General features: G+C 36.0%; 1 protein-coding gene across 2 annotated transcripts in view; it reads right to left on the reverse strand.

Annotated features, from left to right (window-relative positions):
- The window catches only part of HEPACAM2 (HEPACAM family member 2), a 38878-nt gene that overhangs the window by 4455 nt on the left and 14406 nt on the right, over positions 1–20017 (reverse strand). For both annotated transcript variants that reach the window (XM_041727500.1, XM_041727499.1), the window contains 5 exons: positions 14269–14565; positions 5157–5282; positions 5043–5067; positions 4914–4951; positions 3532–3605 (listed from right to left, as the gene is read on the reverse strand). In XM_041727500.1, the coding sequence (XP_041583434.1) occupies positions 3532–3605; positions 4914–4951; positions 5043–5067; positions 5157–5282; positions 14269–14565 (560 nt within the window). The remainder of the gene's footprint in view (positions 1–3531; positions 3606–4913; positions 4952–5042; positions 5068–5156; positions 5283–14268; positions 14566–20017) is intronic.

Below are 20017 nucleotides of genomic sequence, written 5' to 3' on the forward strand. Positions count from 1 at the left end.
TTGACTTATTTCACTCAGCATAATACTCTCCAGTTCCATCCACGTCGAAGCAAATCGTGGGTATTTGTCATTTCTAATGGCTGAGGAATATTCCATTGTATACATAGACCACATCTTCTTTATCCATTCATCTTTCGATGGACACCGAGGCTCCTTCCACAGTTTGACTATTGTGGACATTGCTCCTAGAAACATCGGGGTGCAGGTGTCCTGGCGTTTCATTGAATCTGTATCTTTGGTGTAAATCCCCAGCAGTGCAATTGCTGGATCATAGGGCAGATCTATTTTTAACTCTTTGAGGAACCTCCACACAGTTTTCCAGAGTGGCTGCACCAGTTCACATTCCCACCAACAGTGCAGGAGGGTTCCCCTTTCTCCACATCCTCTCCAACATTTGTGGTTTCCTGTCTTGTTAATTTTCCCCATTCTCACTGGTGTGAGGTGGTATCTCGTTGTGGTTTTGATTTGTATTTCCCTGATGGTAAGTGATGTAGAGCATTTTCTCATGTGCGTGTTGGCCATGTCTATGTCTTCCTCTGTGAGATTTCTGTTCATGTCTTTTGCCCATTTCATGATTGGATTGTTTGTTTCTTTGGTGTTGAGTTTAATAAGTTCTTTATAGATCTTGGATACTAGCCCTTTATCTGATATGTCATTTGCAAATATCCTCTCCCATTCTGTAGGTTGTCTTTTAGTTTTGTTGACTGTGTCCTTTGCTGTGCAAAAGCTTCTTATCTTGATGAAGTCCTAATAGTTCATTTTTGCTTTTGTTTCTTTTGCCTTTGTGGAAGTATCTTGCAAGAAGTTACTGTAGCCGAGTTCAAAAAGGGTGTTTCCTGTGTTCTCCTCTAGGATTTTGATGGAATCTTGTCTCACATTTAGATCTTTCATCCATTTTGAGTTTATCTTTGTGTATGGTGTAAGAGAGGGTCCAGTTTCATTCTTCTGCATGTGGATGTCCAATTTTCCCAGCACCATTTATTGAAGAGATTGTCTTTTTTCCAGTGGATAGCCTTTCCTCTTTTGTTGAATATTAGTTGACCATAAAGTTGAAGGTCCACTTCTGGATTCTCTATTCTGTTCCATTGATCTATGTGTCTGTTTTTGTGCCAGTACCACACTGTCTTGATGACCACAGCTTTGTAGTACAACCTGAAATCTGTGTGCCAAGGAGATTTTGGTTTACAGTTTGTACAGTTGACTCTTGAACAAATTGGGTTTGAACTGCACAGTTCCACTTATACATGGATATTTTTTGATAAATAAAGGACAATACTATAAATGTATCTTCTCTTCCTTATGCTTTTCTTAGCATTTTCTTTTCTCTAGCTTACTTTATTGTAAGAATATAATGTATAATACAAATATGCATTAGCTAACCGTTAATGTTATTGGTAGACTTTGGCCTCCATCAGTAGGCTAATTGTAGTTAAGTTTTGGAGGAGTCAAAAGTTACAGGCAGATTTTTGACTTGGTAGTGTTAGCATCCCTTATTCCCATGTTGTTCTAGGGTCAAGTGTATTTGAGATCAACTGTGAGTTTCTTTGGTATGGGGGTGTCAAGAGCTATGATAAAAGCAATCTATAGGTAATAACTAACATATTGACCTAGGCTCATATTGGAGCTAGTGATCAGTAATAAATTTGTTCATTTCATGCCATTGCTTTCTGTCCAATTCCACAAAGAGGTGCTAAATGGACAGTAAAATGAAAATGTACAACAAGTAGAGAGAGGAGGATTCCACATGTCCATGTATCACAAGCTGAGAGATGATTCTGATTTTTAAAAACTCAAAAAGTTAGTAATTTAATGTATTTCCCTCTTCCATTTTGAGATCTTGGTTTTATTATTATTTTTCCTTTTCTTCTCAAAGTCATTGCATTTGGCTGCTAATCTTTACACATAACTGCCACGCTGGCTTCTAACGCAGATTATCCTACACATATCCTGTTCCTCATCCTTTTCCTTCCATTGTTGGTATTGATTTCTCACTCCTTCCAGAAGCACCTGTCACTATCAATGAAGAACCTTAGCTGACTCCTCAGGGTTTTTCAGCTTTGAATATGGACATGGATCCAAATTAAGTTATTCTACTTATGACAGAAATAAGTGGGGCTTCTGATCTATAATTAAAGCGTTCATTTCTCTGCCCCAAGTTCTTGGGGATTATAGCATTTTGCACAAATACAGTCCCTCCCAAAACATTTTGAAACTGAGTGCTAATTAATCACAAGGCTAAATTTAAAGTTTATTACATAGATCTCACTCCTTTCTAATGAATTCCTAAGAACAAAAACTGCATTATTTTAAAAAAAGAAACCCCCAGCTTCAAAAACTCAATACTAAGTTTTACTGGCTCTTCAGTTTCCTGCTTTTCTGTTTAAAAGCCACACTTGAGAGGAGGCTTTCTGCTGTGGTGAGAAGCTACTTGAAACAATAGATCTACAAATATTTATTTTTGTCTTTTTGGTTGTAGAAGTGAAAGGTGAGCCAATGCTGTCTGAGACTGAATAGGGCAGTGGAAAGCTTTGCAATGCAGTCTCGCCCTTCATTTGTGATGATGGTGTTACCCACTTGCCCTTAGGAGGATGAAATCCAATCAGTCTCCCTCTATTACTTTATTTATTTTTTTTAGTATATGCACTGCCGAGACAAGCATCTTCTTTTACTCACATAGCATTTGCAAAGTAAAGTCTGTATCTAGGAAAATTACTGGATGAATCTTACACATGGACAGAATTCACTAACAGATGAGGTAACCTATCCCTAAGGACAGATAGTTCCTTAAAAAAAAAAAAAAGGAAATGAAAATGCCTTGAAGCAAGCAGTCTGTTTATGGCCCCTTCCCTAAGTGAACTGTCAGAGGGGAAAAGGAAGCAGAAGTAAAACTGGCCCTACAGGAATCTATAAAGATGCTAACAAGCTGATTAGCTCAGAGAACATTCTTTATGTCTGTTAAACAAAACGGATTGTTTTAAAAGACCTTGTCTTTGCAGACTGAAAAAAATGTTTCAGTGATGTAAAAGCTCCTCTTCTCACATCTCAGGCACCTTTAGGGTAAAAAATAAAGATGTGCACTTGCATACTTTGGGTTTATATGGTACCTTTCTTCTGAAGAGCAGAAGGGTATGATTGTCTTTGCAAGCTATGAGGGGAAAGGAAGGGGAAGCTGAGGAACACAGAGGGAATTCAGTGACATTACAGTCTGTAAACCATCGAGGTGATGCAGAATGTTTTAAATCAAGGTCCCCTGATCCACTATTTGTTTAGTTTCTTGAACATCAACCTAGTTCTCTTTTCACTGAGCTTACCAGAGAAAGAATGTTTACGAATTAGTGTAACTTCCTAATTGGTGTTAGCCTTACTTATAAAGGCCAAGAAAGATGCGTTAGCTCCTCAGATCTGGCAACATCATTCATTATAGAACGAGTAAACTCTGCTGAGAGTAGCACAGCCATTTGACCACACTGCCTGAGTGCTTAACTGAATGCTGCTTACACCTGTGGTTAATCAGCCACTAGGAAAACCAACCCTGGGAACACCGGAAGCATCTGGAAAAGCAACAAATTCATATATTCCAAAGTCATCCAGAGCATCTTCATGGCCTGAAATGTAAAACAAATACTACTTACAAACCAAACACCTCAAATTGGTATTGTAGTTTTTTTTTTTTTAAAGTCTTAACTTACCTTTATTGTTTGTTTCAAGTGCTGTGTGTATAAAACCAATGTAAGGTTTCCTAATCCCCTACCGTCACATTGCTGCTAAGCAGTGTTGGAAGTCATTCCTTCTGAAGCTGAATTGGGACGATTATTCTTAAAGCTTGATGTGGGAGTTGTGTATTCTATATTCAAATGAACATATGGGCAGGCTTGTCCTCTGTAACTCTCAGATATCAAAGAGCACACCAAGGTTTCAACCTGGGAGTCATAGCATAATTTACACATAATATGTACTACACCCTGCCAGATCTAAAACAGAGACCATTAAAACTAATAAGAATATATACTTAAATAGAGCTGCCCATGTGTCCAAAATATAATACAAGGCAATATCAAAATCACCCAAACTATCATCTATAAAATGGTGTGAATGGGGTGGTTGGGAGGAGCCAGATGGTCTCTGGGGCTTGATAAGGGGAAGTAGACCCACATTCACTAAGCGTCCAGGCATATTAGGTACTCTACCTACATCATTGTATTTAATTCTCATAGCAACCCTGGTGTGTGTGTGGTGGGGGGGAGGTGTGGATGGGGGAGTTATTATCTCTTTCATATAAATGAGGAAGTCGAGGTCAAGAAAAATTAATTTTCTCAAGGTGACATTGGGGAAAAGTGGCATATATGGCACTGAAACCCAGCTCCATGTGACTCCAAGGCCTGAGCTAAAGCCCTATTGCTAACTTATAACAACTCTGCAGGGAATCAGTAGAGAATGGCAATGAGGGCCAATGCTAGGGACAAGAAGCTGAAAGCCAGTCAAATCTCCCTTTCCTCCTCTCCCTGGAATGGAGCTGCCAGCATTTATCTGCTTTAAGAATGAATAAATTGAGAGGGCCCTGGGCATTTTCAAAATAATGCAAGGATCAATGGATTAGGATTCAAAAGAACTCAGTGACAGTGGACAAGTGACTTAATATCTGAGCCTTGGTTCTCTTGCCTCTAAAACAGAGTTGAGTGCCTTTCAGGCTTATTTTACAGATTTGCATGACTTTCATAAAACCAATAATACAAGGGATAGCACTTTGTAAAGTGAAGGCACTATTCAAAGGCAAGGGATTGTTAGTATTATATTAATCTTAGCTTATGTGAATTCTATTATATTAACAGTAGATTATATATAATAATGAATATCAGTCATATGAATTAATATACATTAACATTGATAGTAGTCCCTTTCAGCATGGCCATTACCTGAAAGTGTTTGAGCTTTTCGGTATTCTGTTTCTGGCCTGAAAAGACAAATTGATGTTTCTGTTAGTAATAATAATTGAGGAAAAATAATTCAAGAAAAAATTATTTTTGTAGAAACATATGCATTACCTGCCTTCTAGCTTCTGTTTTATAACTAAAATCAAGAGAGAAAAAAACATAGTAAGGTACTTTGTCATACATATATACAACAATTTGTAAATTTTCTTTCTAATTTTAACCTACCTTTGTAGGGTTGATATTTTTTCCATAGGAAGAGAAGACACATGGATATAATCAAAAAGAGTGATACTCCTGTTATACTTGCTAAAGGGGACAATGATTTCCCTTTCTGTGCAAGCTTCTCCAGTCCTAAATAAAAAAGACATACTTTAAATAATTTTATTAAAGATCAATAATAAATTACTATATAATTTGAGTTGTTTATGCTTTATCTGGGGACATTACTGCACTTATATATTATTTCTTGTGTGTATGTATGTTTCTACATATATATATACACATATATATGTATATATAGAGAGAGATAGAGAGAGATTGAGAGAGAAAGAGAGAGAGAGAGAGAGAGTGCATTAGCAAGCAAGTGAGAATGATAAAGTCCAAGCAGAAGGAATTTTAGAGTACACAGCCATTTGGCCACAATGGCCTAAACTCTCTAAGAATATTTGTGATTGGAAATGTGGTAAACTGCCTAGGATAATATGGATGTGTTGGACTAGATGTAGCAAATAGCTTATGCCATACTTTCCAGTAGGGTTTACTGTGTTCACTGCCATTAACTTAGATCTGTTTGACCTCATTGTATAAAACATCCGCAGATACTGAGTTGTTCTCTTTCCTTCCATCTCACTCTTTCAGTATAATTAGGGTACATGGATTTTCTAGGCAGGTGGTGTGTGATTAAAGGGCCAGAGGGGAGGTGTGTATTTCAAATACACTCTACTAATTTTTGATCAATAAAGAAATTTTAATTCCTAAAATAGAATCTATGTGATTGTCAATAAAATATTTGAAGTCTCACATTGTAACTAAGATTCACTTTGTTTTGCAAGTCATTCCTTTTATTAATATTCCTATGTAAAATATGGGGTAGTAGGTAACATCTGCTGAGTGCTTATAATACATCAGGCTCTGTTCTAAGAGTATATGATATATATTAACCCATTGAATATTCACAGTGATCAATAAGGAAGTGTTATTATTATCCACCTCTTATAGATGAGGAAGCTGAATAATAATTTTTGATGCTGGATGAATATGTCCTCAATTTTTGTGCCATACATAATGTAATGGCTAGGGGCACAATATACTTTTAAATTTGATCTGTATTATTTTCTCCATCACTTTAAGTGTAGACAATTTTACTATAGAACAGCATCCTGTGAGTTTTTAAAAGTAGTATTTTCATGATAATTAAGTTCAAAATATTTTATAATTTTCATTGAGATTTCTTATTTGACCTATGGGCTATTTAGAAGCATGCTGCTTAACTTCCTTTAAGTCCGGGAGCTTTCTAGTTTTGTATTCTGTTGTTGATTTTTGAAAAGTTGAAGTCCACTCTAGAGTGTAGACTCTGTTTGATTTTGATCCTTTGAATGCCAAGATTTTAGAAAAATGACCATACACATGGTTATATGAACACAGAGTATGTTCTAGAATTGTTGCATGTTATATTCTTTATTATTTCAATTAGGTCAGATTATTTTTCTCTATTCCTACTAAGTTTTTGTCTATTTGTTCTATCAGTTACCAAGAGAGATATGCTAAAATCTCTCACTCTGATTATGGATTTTTCTACTTCATTAATATTTGCTATTACATACACTTTGAAGCAATGCTAGTAGATACATACAGATTCAGAATTTTTAAATCCTCCTGCTGGATAGACCACTTTAATCTTATGAAATGTCCATTTTTTATCTAAAGTAATACTTATCTTTCTTTTCCTTTTTTTTAAAGATTTTATTTATTCATGAGAGACACAGAGAAAGAGAGAGAGGCAGAGAGACACAGGCAGAGGGAGAAGAAGGCTCCATGCAGGGAGCCCGATGTGGGACTCGATCCTGGGTCTTCAGGATCACGCCCTGGGCCGATGGTGGGCGCTAAACTGCTGAGCCACCCAGGGATCCCTAAAGTAATACTTATCTTAAAAAATTATCTAATTCTTATCTAATTTGCCTGATATTAGAGTAGCTATATAAGCTTTCTTGCCTTTTTTAAAAAAGATTTTATTTATTTATTCATGAGAGACACAGACACACACACACACGGAGGCAGAGACACAGGCAGAGGGAGAAGCAGGCCCCACGCAGGAGCCCTATGTGGGACTGACTCGATCCTGGGACTCGATCCTGGGACTCCAGGATCATGCCCTGGGCCAAAGGCAGGCGCTAAACTGCTGAGCCATCCAGGGATCCCTTATATAAGCTTTCTTTTGGCTATTTGTATGGTTTATCTGTTCGGCCTTTTACTTTCAGTCTTTCAGTATACTTACACATAAGATGTATATTTTTATAAGCATCCAATTGTATTTTTTGTATCAAATAGTATTTTTTAAACCAGTTTGACCATATTTGTCTTTTAGTTGGAATATTTAGTACATTTAATGGAATTACTAATATATTTGGCTTAGATCTACAATCTTATTACTTTTTATATATTTCCCCCCTTTTTATGTCTCTTTTCTTGTCTTAATTTGGATTAATCAGGATTTCATTTTATTCCTCTTTTCTTGTCTAGTTACTTGTTAGTTGTACATTTTTCTTTGTCTCTTAGACTTTGAAGATTAAAAAAAGTTAACCAAAACTAATACTTTCACTGCTTACCACTTCCACTGGCCTCCAAAATATGAGAATAAGTTCCATATAAAAGATGAGAAAGCTGAGACTGCAGGAGCTAACAGGGGCTAACAGGGGCCAAGGGGGAAAAGAGGCAAGAGAGCAATAAGGAAGGAGTCTGAAGAGATAAGGAAGTAGAAGTGCCTAGCTGGCTGAGTTGGTGGAGCCTGGAACTCTTGATCTCAGGATCATGGTTTTGAGCCTCATCTTAGATGTGGAGATTACTTAAAAATAAATAAGTTAATTAATTAAAGAGATAAAAGAGAATAGGAAGCGATGGTAAAAGTAACAAGTGGGATCCTCTGTAGGATAGAATATGCAAATTCAATCATTTTAGGAAACAAATTAAAAGGAACAAAAAGTTAAAAACGAAGGAGATGCAAGAAGATGTCTTATTTAAATATAACATGTCCAATCTGCATGTTAAACTAACTGTCAAGCTTCAGGATCACGGAAGTACCCGGCAAAGAGCTGATGTATGCAAGAATGTAACTTCACCATTAGAATGAGAAGTACTTGAAGTAATAATTATTAGCATATAGGCAAAGAAATAGTCTCAGAGAAACTACAATATTTTCCATAGTCAATAAGTCATAGAACTAAGACTGGAACATAGTCCTAATTTTTTCCATAGTCAAAGAATGGTTTTGTAATGCAGGTAGGCTCCTATATATTTGGCTTTACCTCTAATCTTTTCTAACACCATACTTGATGTGTTTCAGCTCTCTCACTTCTTGACAGACTGCCTTCACCAAAATTTCCCTAACCCCTCACAAAAGTATTGAATTCTAATTTATTCTTGTCAGGTTTCTGCTATGTGTTTACCATGAGAAAAATTGCAGAAAGACATTTTGGTATAGTCTCAGTTGTTTTTCCCTCTCAAGATTGGCCCCTGTTAGTCCTACATTGGAGAACTACCCTGTAGTGACCAGTGTCTGTACCCCAAAACCTTTGCTATAGCAAAGGCCAACCATCATTTTCCTGGAGAATGAGGAATAGGGATAGTACTTATTCTCAAAACAAATGATCTTCCCTGTAGGCCCCCTTCTTCTCTAGAGCATCCTAAGTCTCTCCTCTCAAGATTCTCTGTCCCAGAACATGAAATTTGCTCCCTTTCATAAAATAAAAAATGCCAAATATGTCAAGGATCAAACCAAGGGGCACAGTTGCTACAGTCTCAGCTCCAGGCAAGTGTGTTTTGGAGAGATGGACTTCCAGACCCCAACTTGAAAATAAGGCAGCAGGGAAATTCTGATTCTATTGCTACAGAGAATGTACAGGAATTCTGAATGCAATTCTGGACACTCACAGGAGCCTCATTTTTTCTTCCAGAGAGTTTTCTACTGTTCGGCTTATAGCATACCATTCTCTTCACTATTTAAATGTGACTGACTCATTTACCAAAGCCCTAGTGCAAATGCTATTTGCCCCCTCCTTAGGCAAACACATAAAATGAAATAACATATTAAGTGCAAATATGGGCAAGAGGTGTGGTATCCATGGTATCACAGCCCTGCTGTTTGAGAGACTGCACCCAGAACAGGACAGCCATATGCTCCCAGTCTGCATGTCTATTCCTAGATCAGAATGGAATTCTGAGATCTCTCTCATCCAATCTGTTTGCTGATTATGGTAGCTGTATGGATGTCAGGGTTGTAGTTCTTTCTCAGCCATTTTCTCCAGCGGCCCAAAGTGAAATACATCTCCTTAAGATCTTAACATGAGAAATTTCTAGACAGAAAAAAATCGGTCAATTCATTTTACTGTTTTGGATCCTTTTTTTCCTTCTATATTAAAAAACGTACAATAGAAATAAATACAAAAATGATAAACTTCTCAGAATCACATGCAAATTTGAGACATTTCTGTTATACCTAAATCTCAATCTACAGCCACATGGCTCTTAGGAACTCCAGTAATTTATATATTTGAATGTCTTCATTAAATGTCTTCATTAAATTTAGAACATTTGAATTTTGATCATAAACATCTTCATTCTAAAGAAGTCCTTAATCAAAAAAAATCATTGATTTTTTTCAAAATACAAGTGGTAATTTTATTTTTTTATTTTCATTTTTTAAAACGATTTTATTTATTTATTCATGAGAGACAGAGACAGAGAGAAAAAGAGAGAGAGAGAGAGAGAGAGAGAGAGAGAGAGGCAGAGACACAGGCAGAAGGAGAAGCAGACTCCATGCATGGAGCCTGATGCGGAACTCAATCCCGAGACTCCAGGATCACGCCCTGGGCCAAGGGCAGGCGCTAAACTGCTGAGCCACCCAGGGATCCCCAAGTAATTTATTATTCTAATTACTATTCTTCCCTTGAAACTTATATTCTAGATATGATTTTCAGTCATAGGTTTTCATAATTTCCCATTAATATGAAGCATACACATGCCATGAACAAACTAGAGTATCTCTTTTTATATGGCACAAAATTAGTTAAGGGAATGAGAAAATACACACTATCCCATATATGTGATCTATTTTCTATTTTTTTATTTTTATTTTTTGTGATTTATCTTTTAGAAAGACCATAGTCTTATTGATATTCTTAGTCGAGAATGTCAAGGGAGGCAGTTTATATAGTGATTAAAACAAGGGATGTGAATTCAGATATTTTATCACTTACTAGCTGTGCAACTTTGGCCATTGCTCCTGTTTTCTTTAGTGTACCTCCACTGAGACAGAAAGGTCAATTAGTATTTCAAATTAGATGTGAATCATAGCCCATGAGGTGGAAGGCACCATCTAGTCAAGTCCTACCCAGACAAGAAACATGGAGCCCATCATCATGTTCTCCAGGTTTCCTCTTTCCAACTAAAAGAACCTAATAAAACTTTTGATTATTTCCTAACCCTGTTATTTCCTTTCCATATTTGTGGTCTTGGAGTCATTTCTAACTCCTTTGTTGCCCTCTATGGCTCATTGCTGAGACTTTCTGTTTGGCCACATTATTTGCCTCAGTAAAAACAAAGCAGATCATCTATTTTTTACTACTGGCCTCTGGTTGTACCAAATACAACTTGGTTCTGAAAATATTTCAGAGGCTAGTATCTTATCCGTTAAAATTATTTCGAATTCTCCACCGATCCTTTTTTAAAAAAAACATTTTATTTATTTATTTGAAAGAGAGAGAGAGAGCACACAAGTGAGTGGGTGGGGGGTGGAGAGAGGCAGAGGGAGGAGCAGATTTCCCCATTGAGCGGAGAGACGACATGGGGCTCAATCCCAGGACCCTGGGATCATGACCTGAACTGAAGACAGATGCTTAATCAATTGAGCTACCCAGGTGCCCCATTTCCACTGATCTTAACATAGATTGCTTATCACAGTGGATGGTGAGTCAGGGATCAATTGGTAGCTACAAATGATGTTCATTTTTTTCACTTCAGGTTAGTATACACTTTATTGCAGAGATTTGTTAATTTGGAAAACCTTTTTAAAAATCAAATATTTAAAACATATCAATACTACTCACTTACTTTGCCATTTGCTGCCGTCTGAGTTAAAGTTCTGTGGACATATGGGGGTTGAAAAATAGCTCTAAAAACCAAAAAGAGGTCACTAATGTTGACAGCTCTGAATCCCTCTAAAAAATAAGCACCTGCTCTTCTTATTTACTGTAATAACAAATACCTGGTCTTTGTACAGGTCAAACAGGTTTTTTTTTTTTATATTTTGCAAAAGGCAATTATTTGATATAAAGACTGTAGCTGTCTTTGGGCTTTGGTAATAAGATCTTAATCAAATATTGGGGGCTCCTGATATTATGAAAATACTTTGGCTAAATATTAATGGAGAAAGTTCAGGCAGTGTGAAAGGTTTCAATGCAGTATACAACTACATATTGTAATCATGTTTTCACTTGCAATGAGAATGAGGAAGAAGGCTAAGATGACAACCAGTTTGCTATTAAACGATTTAATATGCTTAATTACAGCTTGCTTTAAAATTATGCTTTGGTTATCTACTGAGGTAAAAATCTGGGTAAGCATATTAAAAGTTTAGTAAAATAGAAAGCAAAGGATGCACCTTAGCTGTTTATATGCTTGCTATTCATATTAGGTTGTGGTCATTTTGTTAGCAGGGATTTTTTTTTTAATTGGCATTCTCAATGCTTACCACATTATTTGGCCCATAACAGGTGCTAAATAATGAATAAATGAGTTTATGATTTATAGCACTCTAAACACATATATGCTTTGGGGAACTATAAGGGAAATATCCATTGCCCAAATGACACATAATTCAAGTAAAAATTCTAGAATTGCACTGTCCAATATGGTAGCTACCAGACACATATGGCTATTTAAGTTATAATGAATAAAATAAATTCAGTACCACAGTTGCATAGCTAAATTTAAATGTTCAAAAGCCAGATGAAGGCAGTGGTTACCATACTGGCTAGTGCAGATATCAAATATTTCCTTCATTGAAAAAAATTCTGTTGGATAGCACTTTTCTTTAAAAATTTTTTTAAAAAATTTATTTATTTGAGAGAGAGAGAGAGAAATTGAGCATGAATAGGGGGCAGAGGGAGAAGGAGAGGGGTAGCAGGCTCCTGGCTAAGCAGGGAGCCCGACACAGGGCTCAATTCAAAGACCCTGGAATTATGACCTGAGCTAAACACAGATGTTTAACTAACTGAGCCACCCAGATGCCCCTAGATAGCACTTTTCTAGAAAGTGTGATATTTTCTTCATATAAAAAAAGCACCTCAGAGTGCCAATATATAAATTCATATGATTTCACAAATATGAATACTCTCAACTTTAAGGAATTCTGGAAGGATTCTATCCACTATATATTTCTTCATCAATTTGTAGTTTGTTATGGTCTTAAGAATTCTTGGTGGCTTTTTAATAAGTTCAAAAGACTATAGAGGGAAAAAAACTTAAACACATAATTATCATACTTGTGCATGTTAAATATTCAGATTTCTAGATCCTACCTTGAAGATCTGACTCAACCGGTCTGAGAGGTCTTAATAAAAATACATTATTAGGCCTATCCAGATGATTTTGATGCACATGGCCCAAGGGCCACATATTAAAAAATTTAGCCTAAGAATTGGAAGGATTATTTTCTTGTTTCATTTACTCAACAAAATGTATTGACCCTTTCTATATTATGAGCCCTAATCTAGGTATAAGGGCTGTAAAGATAGAGAAAGAGAAGATATCAACAGAGAAAGTATTGATGGGTGGTACTTTTTGCACACTTGTTGCTACAAACAACACCAGACACCACTCCCTGTCCAAACCTGCTCTTGGGTGTACCCCAGGTGGATACTGGCTTGTCTTTATGTGTAAAGTTGTGTCCAGGAAGGACTTGATATTAGCAGTAGAAGTAGTAGTAGAGGAAGAAGCAAAAGGAGAAAAAGGTGGAGGGTGAGGACAAGGTGGAAGAGGGGGATGAGGAAGAGGACGGGGAGAGGGGAAAGGAGAGGGAGAGGAGAAGAAATTTAAGAAAGAAGGAGAAGAAGGAGAAAAGAAAGGGTTTGAGAGGTAGGAATGAAGTACAATGGATAAATTTGGTGATTGGATGTTAGGGCAATAAGTAAGAGAAAGAGGTGTAGAGTAGCATTTAGCTATCTGGTTCAGGTTGGTAGATAGTAGGGCGGTCATTCACTTAAATAGGGAATACAGAAGGAATAGTAAGGGGGAAAAGAGATGGTTCAGTTTTGATATGTTTGATTTATATGCTGGCTCTGGCATTTCAAATTGGAGATATCCAGAAGGTAACTGGATATACAGTTTTAGAGCTTTAAAGATAGAGATTTGGGAGACACCAGTGTTAAAATGAAACCATGGGAGTGAATGAAATCATATAGGAAAGTAAAGTTATACTATATAGACAGAAGAGAAAGCTCAAAAGGATGGGAATTTGGCAGAAATACATTTTTAGGTAGTGATATTTAACTTTCTGTGGATTGATGAGCTTTGCGAAAAATCAGATGATTTCTAGAGAATGTCAAAGTTCACAGACTTACAAAATGTTGTAGTTTCCAAGATGTTGAGACTCCTGTTGAGAACTTCCAGATTTTACGTGTTTAAATGATGAAAGAGGAAGAAAGGTCCATGAAGGACAGTTAGGAGTCAAATTAGATAATAGGAAAACCAGATTTCCAACTTATAGAGATTTATTCACCTGAACTAATGTAATAGCAGATATAAACCAGTTTAAATGAGTAGCATGTTTCTATTATATTCCTGATTTTAAAATCAGGAAAATATAAACACATATTTAGAAATCATTTATTGAATTGTCTTTTTCTTCATAGTCCCTCAGAGTTAGCAATTGAATTCTCCCTCCATTTTGTTTTGAGCTTTCTTTCTTTGACTCATAGAAGCCATGGATTAGTTAACTCAGGAAAGAGTTTCTTAGAGCTTATAACAATCCACAGTAGTTTTCTTTTCACATAAGTGTAAAATAGGGCTAGGACAGCTTGTGTTTGTATTTCCTTGGGATCCTCGCCTTTTATGTCATACTTACCTACAGAGGTGATGATGACTGTGAAATGAGCTTCATCTCGCCGTCCAGTTACATTGTTGTAAGCACAGCACACATAATCAGTTGTCTTCTGGGCTACTTTTTCTGATGCAACTTCCAAGTGAGGCCCGTGCTTAATGACATATGTTGTATTGTCAGTCCTCTGGATCCAGGAGTAGGTGTTGGGGGGATAAGAATCAGCAGAGCAATAAAACAAGATGGCCTCTCCAATATCAACAGTAAACACTTCTCCTACTTTAAGCCCTTTGTCAGAATTAACTCGAAGTCCATAAGGTCCATCTGCATTAATTAAAAAAAAAAGAAATAAAGAGGTGGCATAAATAATCACAACACAGTTACAGAGTTTGGGAAAGCTTGGCAGCATTTTATTTTCTATGAAAGTCTTCATGTTAAACCTTGGCAAACAGGTCCTCATTTAGATTCCCAATAAATCATGAGGACCTAAAAATGTGTTATTCTGATATCCATGACAATGGAAATTATCTGAGATGTGATTGAGCTTATCTGAGATAGTGAAAGCCTTGAAACTTAGTATATAATTTTAGAGACACTATTAACTGTGTGTTAAGCTTTTGAGTAATTAATGTATTGATAAATCTCCAATCATGTTAGACAAGATTGTGTTCAGTTTTCAACTGATCATCATCAACCAACATCAATTGGCTACTTTCTATATGAAGTCACTTTAAGTGCTTACACAGACAACCACATTTAATCTTTAAAGCAACCACATGAGGTAAATGCTATTATTTCCATTATAAGATGAAGGAAAAACATTTAAAAAATTAGTTTTCCCATGGTCCATAGCTTTTATATAGCAGAGTTGGAACTCTATAATACATGCATTTGATCATTCTAATTACCTCCCCCAAAATGTATGTGGTATAATTTTCTATATTAGAATAGTTCCTTATTGTGTAACTATAGTATTAGCTCTACAATAAAATTGTCTAATTATATATTAATTCTGTACTCAGTCAAGTAATAAATAAAAAAATTCTTGTTTGAGAGATACTATTAGACAATATACTTAATATGAGCGAAAAATGTGTAAGATACAGTTCCTCCTCTCAAGGAATTAATAAAATGGAAAAGGCTATGGATGATTTGCTCAGTAATAACCTGATCTCAAAGGTTCTGATTTTCTTTTTAAAGTACTGATGAGGGGCACCTGGGTGGCTCAGTGGTTGAGTTTCTAACTTTGGCTTAAGTTGTGATCCCAGGGTCCTGGGATGGAGTCCTGTATCAGGCTCCCTGCAGGGAGTCTGCTTCTCCATCTGCCTATGTCTCTGCCTTTCTCTGTGTGTCTCTCATAAATAAATAAATAAAATCTTAAAAAAATAAAAAAAAATAAAAGTACTGATAATTCATTGTTCATTATATGGAATAATAAGATGTAATGATTACATAGTAGTCATTATCAGTTATAACTACATTAAATCCTGATTTTGTCAGTAATTAGCCAAGTGTTCTTCAGAAGTCATTCAAACTTTTAGGTCTCACTTTCCTCACCTTTACTATAAAAAGGTTGACCACAGGAATGGTTGCCAAAGTTCTTTCTCCCTTTGAAATACGTTTGAAAGATTGATGCCATGCTAAAGCTATTTTGGATACTGGCAAGCCAACCTTAAATTTGTTCCCAGAGTTTTCTTTTATGTCAGCATTTTCTGACTAATCTACCATTGCGGAAACACATTTCCTAAGATGAAGCAGAAACTGAGATACAAAACAATAAATGATATTTAACAAGGGAACATGAACATTACGCATATTTGCTTCCTAAAGACACAAACATCTACAGGAAACCTATATATTTACATTAATATGTATACAGGAGATGATCCTGATTTCAGAAGGCAAATATAGAAGTTAGTACCTTCAAATTTGAAGTATTCAAGAACAGGAGATAGAAGATTAAAGTGAAATAAATGCCCTATCCAGCACTTTATTAGCTGTACTAGAACCCTGTCATATGGCTCTCTCATTCCAGGCTATGATACATTCTCTGGGAAAAACCACTCTTTCAGAGTTGTGTGCTACTTGGAACCCTCTTATTCTGAATTCCACTAAGCCAACCAAAATCAATACTGAGATGTTACTGTGTGCAAAATAGTGTTCTAGGCATCATGAGGGAATCCGAGTGTCATAGACATGATTTCTGTGGCTGTTCTCCCAGGGAGCAGTGGGGTCCTTTCAAGTTGTCAGCATTGACAGAAGCTGACAGAACATTTAAGGAAGCAAAGACCACCAACTGCCAGGTACAAGTTATGGTTCACACAGTGGGAAACCAAAAGAAGGAATCAACTGAAGTTTGGAACAACAAGAGATCTGAGTCTGTGCACAAAAATTAAAGTCTGAGAGAGCTTTTCTGCAAGTAGTGATAAACAAGAGAAGTGTGGTCATAAAAATACAGTCATTCAGTTTAAGTCTCTGTCTTTTACTGGATTTACAGAATGTGACTATAAAAACAAATTGCTTGATAATTTGATACATATTAAAATAAGTAATATTCTTTTCAGTCTGCTGACCTTATTCAAAACTTTTTGAGAACTCCTCAATTGGAATTGACTTAGGACCCTGCAACATAATGGAGTATTCTCAAAAGTAGTAATTCTTCCATTTTGGAATTTTTAAAGTAAGCCCACAGTCACAGCCAAGCTTGGTGAATAAGGTTGATTACCTAAGTTAGTAATATTGCTCTTGTTAAAAATAAAACGTGCTTCTAAAGAAAGGAGTCTTAGCTTATCTTCCCTATATGTATGCATATTTTGATTTTGCTACTTCCCTATTTGTTGAGTTTCATAATGGGCATAAACTTTTCTCCTCCATCTTAATTATGTGGAAATCTGGCTCTTCAGAGTTAGCCTCAATATCCCTCAAACTTTCACAGCCTCTGTGGGAAACATTTCTTCCAGGTCTTGGAGCCTAACACCTTAAAGCATTTAAGTTCCTCGCTTCTGATATGATTTCTTAAAATGTAACACACTTTATCTGATTATGTAAGAAATACATGTTCATTGCAGGAAACCATGAAATTTAGAGAATCACGAAGATGGAAAGAAAACTCTTGTATTTTTACCATTTGAAGAACTGAATATCTGTATTTCAGTATATGGTCTTTCAATTTTCTATACTACTCTCTTCCTCTCACACACATCTATCTCCTTCTTTCCTTTATTTCTATTTTCCCTCTCTCTCTCTCTCTACTGCTTACAATGTTTTTTTTTTCTTACTACACTATGATGTTTCCTTTGTAGCAATCCAGTCGGACCCTCTTTTACTTTGAGGTGCAGCCTAACGCGTTATTCATGAGAATGGGCAATCCAATTGAAGACATTTGGAGTGATTCACTAGTGTGGCCTCTTACATTAAAAATGAAAGCAGAAGGATGTTTCTACTTTAACTTTGGATTTTGGTCCAGTTTCTTTCCTGTGGTAAGAAAACTCCCAATTGAAATAAACCCTTTGCCTCAGAAATGGCTGTTTACTATGTGACTTGTAAAATCACATATCATCTGTTCTCTTTAACAATTTATGGCTGGGCGGGAACAGTACCGAAATTTCCATCATGATGCTGCTTGCCACCCTGCTTGGGAGCAGATGGTAAGTATTTACTGTGAATGACCTTTTTTTTTCTTTAATTTTTATCACTTAGAGTACTTCCCTGCAGCAGTACCATATGTTGCACACAAAATGCAGTGGTTACTGGGTTATTATTTACAACGGAGCTAGAAGGCATATACATTTCATGGATTATAAGTAGGAATTTGTCTGAATTACCAACTTGATGTTATATTCCAAACAAGTCCATAACTAGGTTATGACATCATAACCTCAAACATACATGACCAGTCTTGATAGATTCTGTTAAACTTTTTCTGCCAAAATAAAAAAAAAAATAATTCCTGCTTTCATGAAGGAAGCTATCACAGAAACAGTGCCTTAGGAAAACAGAATTGTTGATTTATGCTGAAATTCTAAATTATGATGTGGACCTCCATGGAGGAATATTGGAATATGACATTTTTATTGAGGAACTCTGCTAAAGAGCAGAAACTAAAACAAAAACAAAAAATAAAACTAAAGGACAAAGTACTATAATTAAGAAACTGTCATCTTATAATAGGAATTTAACATCACTATAGCATCACTAAGTAACACTGGAATCTGAAAGGGATATGAAGATCATCTGTTCCATTTTAGTCAAGTTCAAGAAACCTGTATTGAACTCTTAATCCGTGTCAAGTATTGCTCTAGGGATACAAAGATGAATGATGTAGAGCTTCAATTTGGGGTTGAGATGCTTATGAGTAGAAAGACTCTAGTGCAGATAGTACTAGGAAAGAAGGTATATAGGAGCACAGCAAACCTCTTAGTCATACTGAAGAGCTGAGACAAGGTAGGGATAGATAAGCTTCCTGGAGAAGATGATACTATGAAGGAAGAGGAGGGTGTTGCCAGGTGAAGAAAGAGAAGTGGGAACATCAACCAAGGCACAAATGCCCAATTTGTATAGAATGATAAAGATTGCAAAAATGCTGATGCCACATCATAGGATAAATGACCAATTTTCACATTATATATTTTATTTAATTATTATAACCCCAAATTAAACCAAACCCAAACCCAAACCCAAACCCAAACCAAGAACAAACAACAGGGCTAAAATAGCAATAGAATGAAAAATGTAAAAATCAATGAGTCTGAAAAAACTTAATGAGTCTGGGTTATGCTTCTGTATGCTATGTGATAAATAATTGTTTAGCACAAACCAGACCATGATGTTTGATTTTTGAATCAAATAAACTATGAGTGAATAAGTGAATGAATGAAGGTAAGATAAGATTGTTGACTAAAAGCTTTGCATTTGAATGTAAAAATAGTCAAGAATGTAAATTAATACTATATTCACAATTACCACTTTGTAAGAGTAACAGTCGTTGTTAAACTGTCTACATAATTCATCTTTACAATGAGTAAATGGAACATAAATTTGTAAATTTTCTAAATGTTCTTCTTCCTACTATCTACCATTAGTCTTTACTCATGACTGATGTTTCTCTGTAAGACTGCCATAGACTATGTCTAAAAGAATGTAAAGAAAAATGTTTAGTCGATGATAGAAGACATATTCTGTGAAATCTGAATTTATTCAGATGAGGATATTTTCATTCTTTAAAATAACACTGGATAAGAAAGAAGACTTAGGAATTTAAAGGTTTAACATTTAACATTTATATTATTTAACATTTATAGGTGTGGTTATGGTTTTTTCCCTCATTTTTATTCTTTACATACTGTGTATCACCACATTCTATGATAATAATGATATTGGGGCTTGAACTTGTGCATGTTAAAAGAAAAATTAGGGGTGCCTAGGTGGCTCAGTCAGTTAAGTGTTTAACTTGACTTAAGCTCAGGTCATGTTCTCGGGGTTGTGACACTGAGCCCCTAGTCAGGCTCTGTGCTAGGCATGGAGTCTGCTTAAGATTCTCCCTCCCCCTGTCCCTCTGCCCCTCCCCCTCCCTCTTGTGCACACACACATGCATACACGCTCTCTCTCTCTAAAAAGAAAGAAAGAAAGAAAGAAAGAGAAAAAAGAAAGGCATAAAGAGAAAGGAAGAAAGAGAGAAAAGTCTTATTCTCACTTTGTCCAATTAAAATAAACTATATAGCCAAATAAAAGTATATTTAAAGATGCAAATGATACTCTCATGTACCTGTATTTGTTC

This window comes from Vulpes lagopus, chromosome 13 (assembly GCF_018345385.1).
Source record: "Vulpes lagopus strain Blue_001 chromosome 13, ASM1834538v1, whole genome shotgun sequence".
NCBI classification, from domain to species: domain Eukaryota; kingdom Metazoa; phylum Chordata; class Mammalia; order Carnivora; family Canidae; genus Vulpes; species Vulpes lagopus.